At 45.6% G+C, this 7950-nt stretch overlaps 1 protein-coding gene across 1 annotated transcript; it reads left to right on the top strand.

Annotated features, from left to right (window-relative positions):
- Positions 1 to 1707: 1707 nt before the first annotated feature.
- Positions 1708 to 4948, top strand: LOC102772780. The gene is given in 4 exon segments (XM_015563895.1): positions 1708 to 1929; positions 2041 to 2646; positions 3651 to 3951; positions 4776 to 4948. Coding segments are annotated over 4 exon segments (1302 nt in total).
- Positions 4949 to 7950: the final 3002 nt, after the last annotated feature.

The following is a 7950-nucleotide window of genomic DNA, read 5'->3' as shown; positions in this document are numbered from 1 at the left end:
AGACAAGGGGGGAAGGAAAGGGCGAGGACTACGCCCTCCACCTTGCCCCCGGGGTAAGAGCTACGCCCTCCACCTTGCCCCAGAGTAAGGGCTATGCCTTCCATCTTACCTTGGCCATGTGCTCAGCAAGGCTTCTTCCTGGAAGCCAAGCCGCTGCTGGCCACACCCAGGACTTCTTTGAACTGGCCAATGACAATCAAGAGAAGTCGCCATAGATATGACCACATCCTGTGTGACAAGACACCGACTTGCGCCTGGCCAATCGGCAGGGCCCACAGTCCTTTCTCCTCCCCTTACCCCAACCCCCTATAAAACCTCTCTCCACACAGAGTTTGCTCTCTCTCTGCCACTTGCTGCTGTGCCAGTAAGGGGGGGCAGGGGAGCCAAACCTAGGTTTGAAATAAATGACTCTTTGCTTTTGCATCGGACTCGCTGGCTCCCTGGTGGGCCCTTGGGAATCTTGAAATCTGGGCACAACAATTCAAAGTTTTTAGTGGAGAATGTTATCTGTCTTTATTCTTTAAATATGTCTCTTTGTTATTTGTTTAAATTGTTTAGCTAGTGAAACTTCTGTTTGTGTCTCTTAAAAAATATGAATGTATTGTTAATCTGAGGAATGTTAATTATTTACATGTCACCTAAAAATTAAGGCTAAGAGTTCTAACTAACTGGAAAGTATGGCTTTGGTGTAATGGAGGAAGGTAAAGAGAAATGTTGAAAGAAAGTTAAATAAATGACAGGCCAGTAAGCCAGGACAAGTAGAATAGGGGAACTGAGATGGTTAAATAGCAAGTTGGAGCCATCTTGTAAATCCTGTCTTCCTTAAATCAAGGACACTTGGGAGTAAATGATTTGCATTTTGCCTCCCTAAATAGAGGTTAAATAGCTTATGTCAATGTATTCTGGGAGACTGATAGCAGAAATCTGAAATCTAATTAGTGTCATTTGCTGTCCACACCCAAGGACAAATGAAGTTAGAAAATAGCCTTATTTTGATCTTTTATTCAGGTATTTTTATTAAAGGAGGCAACCTGGTCCCTCCCTGCAACATGGGTAATAGCTCTTCCTCAAGCTCCATTGTCTTAGAATGTATGTTAAGGAATCTTAAAAAGGGGTTTATTAGGAACTATGGGGTAAAACTAGTCCACTGGGAGTTGAAAAGGATGTGTGAAATAGACTGGCCATATTTTGGAGTAGGATGGCCACTGGAGGGCACATTGGATGTTCCCATGTCAGGAATGTTCAGAATTATCACAGGAGACCCAGGTCATCCCGACCAGTTCCCTTACATTGACCAGTGGCTAAAAATAGCAGAGCTTAAGCTGCTTTGGATCCAGTTTTCTGTATATAAGGGAAAAGGGCAGGCCCCTCAGAAGGAGAATAAGCCTCCTATTCTGCAGGAACCCCCTGAGGAAGCCCTGCCAGTTCTACCACCTCCATATGTGCCTCAAGTGGTACCCAGTGCCTCTTTGCCTAGCCAGGGAAGCTTAGGTATACCACCTCCTTCCGTCTCCCCCAAGCCAGACTCTCCAGAGCCAGTTGACATTTGCGGTCAGCTGATTGGGGACCCAAACCACTCCTGGCTTACCAGATACCTCTTTGAGAAATGTGGGGTCCTCATAATTGGATAAAGTGGGACCCCACAAGAGGGGGATCAATCTTTTACTACCAGCCTTTCACTACTACCGATCTCTTAAATTGGAAGACATGCCAGATTACTTGGTCCCTCTAATGGGCAGAGACCTTTTAGCCAAAATTGGGGCAGAAATCACCTTTGCCCCAGATGGCTCAGCACAATTGCGCTTAGGTGAGAAGACCTCTCCAATGATCCTGTTTTTAGCAGTGCCTAGGGAGGAAGAATGGAGACTTAATACCTCCCAATCAAAGGACTCACCATTAGAGCCTGAACTAAAGAAGGAATTCCCGCTGGTCTGGGCAGAAGGAAATCCCCCAGGCCTGGCTAAGAACCATGCCCCAGTTCTAATAGACTTGAAGCCTGGGCACAGCCTGTAGAACTTTGCCAGTACCCAATTTCAATAGAGACTTCGTAAGCGGTGTCAGTCTCCATGGAACACCCCTCTCTTATCTGTTAAGAACCCTGGGACCAATGATTACCAGCCAGTACAAGCCCTGCGGGCTGTTAATGAGGCTGTTATAACCCTGAAGTTGGCGCTGCTGAATCCATACATCCTCCTGGGACTCATTCTGTCAAAAGCGGAATGGTTTAAATGTCTAGATCTAAAAGATGCCTTTTTCTGCCTTCAGCTGGCACCCTCCAGTCAGCCTCTGTTTGCCTTCGAGTGGGAAAACCCAACCACAGGGGCTCAGGAACAGTTCACCTGGACCAGACTGCCACAAGGGTTCAAGAACTCCCCAACTCTTCTTAGTGGAGCACTAGCAGCAGATTTGTCCAAATTTCCAGGACTGGATGTGGGGTGCATTCTCCAATATGTAGGCGACCTTCTACTGGCTAGCTCCACGCAAACTCAGTGTTGGGAAGGAACACAAACCCTTCTAAGACTTTTAACTGAAACAGGTTACCGAGTGTCCAAAAGGAAGGCTCAGATCTGTCAGATGGAAGTCAAATAGCTGGGTTTCCAAATTAGCCAAGGGAAACAAAGACTAGGGACTGAAAGAAAACAGGCAGTATGTGCCATACCAGTCCCAGCACCCAGTGACAGATTTGGGAATTCCTAGGGGCAGCAGGGTTCTGTTGTATTGATCCCAGGATTCTCAGATCTAGCTAAGCCCCTCTATGAAGCCTTAAAAGGAGATGAAAAGGCACCTATTAACTGGGGTCCTGAACAGGAAAAAGCCTTTGTGACATAAAGACAAAGCTCACTGAGGCACCAGCCCTAGGGCTCCCAGATGTGACACGGGACTTTAACCTTTTCATTCACGAGAACTACAGGGTAGCCCTAGTAATTCTGACTCAGGAGTTGGGACCCTGGCAGAGGCCAGTAGCCTATCTCTCCAAACAGATTGACCCATTGCCTCCAGTGGTCCCCTTGCCTCAGGGCCCTTGCAGCCACAGCCTTATTAGTCAAAGAGGCAGACAAGCTCACTCTGGGACAGAACTTAAATGCTAAAGTGCTTCATGCTGTTGTCACCCTAATGGAAGCTAAGGGGCAACATTGGCTGACTCATGCTCGGATGACTCGATACCAAGGCTCCTATGTGAAAATCCATGAATAAGTTTAGAAGCAGTAAGAACTCTTAATCCTGACACTTTCCTACCCATCGTGGAGGGAACCCCTGAGCATGATTGTCTAGAACAGTGGTCGCCGACCTTTCGGACTTCAGGGACCACTAGTGGTCTGTGGAGCACCGGTTGGTGACCGCTGGTCTAGAAGTCCTAGAGGACGTTTAGCCGGCCAGCTCTAACAGATAGGCCTCTACAGAATCCGAACTTAGTGTTGTTCATGACGGCAGGAGCTTCCTAGAGGAAGGAAAAAGAGGAGCCGCGTATGCAGTGGTATCAAATTTTGAATAATAGAGGCACAGGCCCTGCCTGGAGGATGGTCAGCACAGAGGGCAGAACTTTGGGCCCTAGTCAGAGCCTCAAATCTCAGTAAGGATAAGCACACCAACATCTAAACTGAATCGCGCTATGCCTTCCTACCCTGCATATCCATGGGGCCATATACAAGGAAAGGGTGCTCCTGACGGCTGGAGGAAAAGGAATCAAAAATCAGAATGAGACCTTGAAGTTACTAGAAGCAGTCTGGGAGCCCAAGGAAGTGGCAGTCATCCATTGTAGAGGACACCAAAAAGGAAAAGACTCAGTGTCAGAAGGGAACCGTTGCACAGGCGCAGCGGCAAGGCTAGGTGCTAAGGAGCGGGCAGCACCATCGCAGATCATGCTGGTTCCTGATTTACCTGAATTTCCAAAATACACCCCTCAAGAAGAAGAATGGGCCCAACGAGAAGAGAGTAAAAGGACGAAGGAAGGTTGGTGGATATTCCCAGGTCATAGGGTCTACATTCCAGAACAGTTCGCTCATAGAGTAGTACTACAACAGCATGAACTTACCCATTTAGGGAAGACGGCTCTAGAAGCCTTTTTAAACAGATACTATCTAATTGCCCATCTCCCCTCCTTATGCACCTCAGTCTCTCAGCGCTGCCCACTCTGTGCACAGAACAATGCAAGGCAGGGTCCTGTAGGATCGATAGGAATTCAGCGCTGTGGGCAGGCTCTCTTTGTAATTCTGCGATATGGAATGTCATTAACCATAGGGTCAGATAATAGCCTAGCCTTTGTAGCTGAAGTAGTATAGTAGGTAGCTAAGGCCTTAGGAATTAAGTGGAACTTACATGCAGCCTACAGGCCCCAGAGTTCAGGGAAAGTAGAACACATGAACTGGACTCTCAATCAGGCTATGGCTAAGCTATGCCAGGAGACGAACTTACCCTAGATAGATATCTTACCACTTGTGCTCCTGTGGGTGCGCTGTGCCCTGAGAGCTAGGGTAGGCTTCTCTCCATTTGAAATCCTATATGGCAGACCCCCTCCCTTAATTCGGCCAAAGGGAGGTTTGGGGGAAATAGGGATCTTAGAAATTCAGAAACAGCTACAAGGACTTGGGAAAACTATCCTTGAAGTCCACAGATGGGTTACTGAATGATTGCCCATCTCTCTAGGAACAGCTGTGCACCCTCACAAGCCTGAGGATCAGGTTTGGGTAAAAGATTAGAAAAAGGAACCCCTTAAGTCAACCTGGAAGAGACCTTATCCAGTCGTCTAACTACCCCCTCAGCTCTCAAAGTTGCAGGTCTGAACACCTGGACCCACCACTCCCGGGTGAAAGCAGCCCATCAGCTGGACAATCAGCATCCAGAGTGGAAGGGGACCTCTGACCTGAACCACCCCCTGTGGATCATCTTCAAGAAGATGGTGGATCCAGCTGACCGACCTGAATCTCCTTATCCCCTCCTATCTGGATAATTATTGATTTTGTTTTTTTCTCTAACAGTTTTATTCTGTCTTCATACAAGTGTCGCCGGAACCCAAGACTGGTACCAGGAGGAGAACTTCTCTGCCCTTGCTACTTGGATGACCCCCTTGGGGAAGATGGGGAAGACTTGGGATACTGAACCCCCTTTTTTGTCATCCTCCTTCATCAGGAAGTAGCTAGAGCGGTAGTTGACCTCATCCCCAATTTCTGAGTCTTTTGTAATCCCCAAGGCTAAGAATAGCTTGTGGAACAGAGTGGGTAATGAAAATGAAAATGGGGGCGGGGGGCTTGCTACCTAGTTCAGTATCTGGTTAAAACTGTAGTCTTACTTACCCACTCTGACTGACTTGGGTGGAGCTGCAGAGCCTAACCCCAGGGCTCCACACTTAGGCGGAGCTGCGGGGACCCTCAGGGTTCCACCACAGGAGGAGATACATAGGTCAGAGCCTCCCCATGAGTTCAGTTCAGGCTTTGGATCCGGAATTCCCCTGGACTAGCAGATCTGTGAAATGAAGGTTAAACTTTCCTCCCTCAGAGTGCCGGCTGATCCTTCTCCTGTGCATTCTGCCACAGCACAAGAACTTGAGGAATTCACCCAAGTCTACAGGTATTGCAGGAAAACCTGATGGCTACTAGGTGGCTCAGCTTCTTTGCCCTGAGAGGCTAATTAAAGCTCAATCATGAGATTCCAACAAAACAGATTTTAAGAAGCCTATGTAATCAATTGCCATTCTTATTGTGTCATGCAAAGAACAGGACACATTAAAACTAGACTTAATACAATAAATAAGTTAGTCTTAATTTGGATCTTTTTTTTTAATTTTAATATATATATATTTTTAATTGATTTTTTTACAGAGAGGAAGGGAGAGGGATAGAGAGTCAGAAACATCGATGAGAGAGAAACATCAATCAGCTGCCTTCTGCACACTCTCCACTGGGTATGTGCCTGAAACCAAGGTACATGCCTTTAACAGGAATCGAACTTGGGACCCTTGAGTCCGCAGGCCAATGCTCTATCCACTAAGCCAAACCAGCTAGGGCTCTTTTTTCTTTTTAACTCTCACCTGAGGATATTTTTCCATTAATTTTTAGAGATAGTGGAAGGAAGAGGGAGACAGAGAGAGGAAAACATCAATGTAAGAGAGAACATTGATTGGTTGCCTCCCACAAGTGCCCTGCTGAGGTTGGTCAATCAATGGAGACCACAATCCTAAGTGGACACCTGGAAAATTACTAAATATTCCATTAAAAGCTTTCCTTGAAATCTCTCCTAAAATCTCCTCCCTTAAAACCCTTAGACTCAGTGTGCTCTCTCCCTCCTTCCCAGGAGCTAGCCCTTGCCTTTCTCTTCCCGTCCCCTCCCCCTCCCCCAAGCAAGTTACCATCAACTTCCTCATTCCCAAGCTCCAAAGGCCTTTCCTTTACCTCTATAACATGTTTCCTAAGCCCATTTCTTTTAAAAAATTACTTTTTCTACCTCTGTAATTTACCTAATAAATGTTCCCTTACAGTTTGGGTCTTGCTTTGACTTCTTTTTTTAATTGTTTTTATTATTAAATCTTTATTGTTCAGATTATTACATTTGTTCTTCTTTTTCCCCCCCATAACTCCCCTCCTCCCAGTTCCCGCCCCACCCTCCGCCCTCACTCCCCACCCACTGTCCTCATCCATAGGTGCACGATTTTTGTCCAGTCTCTTCCATCATCTCCCACACCTCCCCCCACGAAATTTCCCCTGCCCCCCCAAGAATAGTCAGTCCATTCCCTTTCTATGTCCCTGATTCTATTATGATCACCAGTTCATTCTGTACATCAGATTATTTATTCACTTGATTCTTAGATTCACTTGTTGATAGATGCATGTTTGTTGTTCATAATTTGTATCTTTACCTTTTTCTTCTTCTTCCTCTTCTTAAAGGATACCTTTCAGCATTTCATATAATACTGGTTTGGTGGTGATGAACTCCTTTAGCTTTTCCTTATCACTTTGACTTCTTTCCTAGCCAGAACCCAAGTACCAAGATTACTAAACCCAGGTTTAGTCTGACCCCATGGGTCAGACACCTGGTGCTGTTCCCGCTGCCTACAATACTATAAGCAGCTAAATGAAACATGACAGTTTTCTGGGTGTCATTATGTAACTCACCAGGAAAGAGATACTGGTATCTGCCAATGGTGCAGATCCTTATGGCAGTGACCCTGAAAGGATCGAGATATTAAAGCCCTTTACACTCAGTCATTCCAGGTTGTGACAAGCATTATGTGTTAAAATCTCAAGAAGATATTTTTGTATCAAATTCTTAATTATTAATTTTATATATCTACTTAATTTCTCAGCATAAAAGAAAATAGAGAAAAGAAATAAGTTTTGTTTGTCTTTGTCAGTAGTATTAGACATTTCTAGTTGTTTGTGTTACCTTAAAATTTTTAGTTTAGTAATTTTTCCACATCTAAACACTTTGGATTTGACACACTTTATGACCTTCATCAGTAGTTAGAATACAAATTGAATAAGTACAATACAAAGCCGGGCCTTCAGAATCTGGGGGCCAAGAACACTGCTCTGGATGGTCTGTGACTCCTTTGGAGATTGCAAAGAAAGTATTATCTGTGAATATGTACATTCTATAGAAGAGATCCTTAGCTTCCCATTCAGGTTTTCACAGGGCTCCATGGACCCCCTAAGTTGTCTCTTCGGAAGCTTATCTATCCATAATAATAAAAGCATAGTATGCTAAATAGACCAGATGTCCTTCTGGACGACCTTCCAGATAAAGCCGGGGCTTCAAGGGAAACCCAGGTCCCAGGTGCCTGCTGGCAGCTTGAGGGAAGCCAGTGCTGGCAGCCAGGGGAAGGAAGGTCTACTCTTGCATGAATTTCGAGCATTGGTACTCTAATATATATACCTATCTACCGTATTTGCCGGCGTATAAGACAACTGGGCGTATAAGACGACCCCCTAACATTTCCACCAAAAATACAGATATTGT

The sequence above is a fragment of the Myotis davidii genome, unplaced genomic scaffold, assembly GCF_000327345.1.
Source record: "Myotis davidii unplaced genomic scaffold, ASM32734v1 scaffold119, whole genome shotgun sequence".
Taxonomy (NCBI): Eukaryota; Metazoa; Chordata; class Mammalia; order Chiroptera; family Vespertilionidae; genus Myotis; species Myotis davidii.
This window is presented reverse-complemented; position numbering and strand designations above follow the sequence as displayed.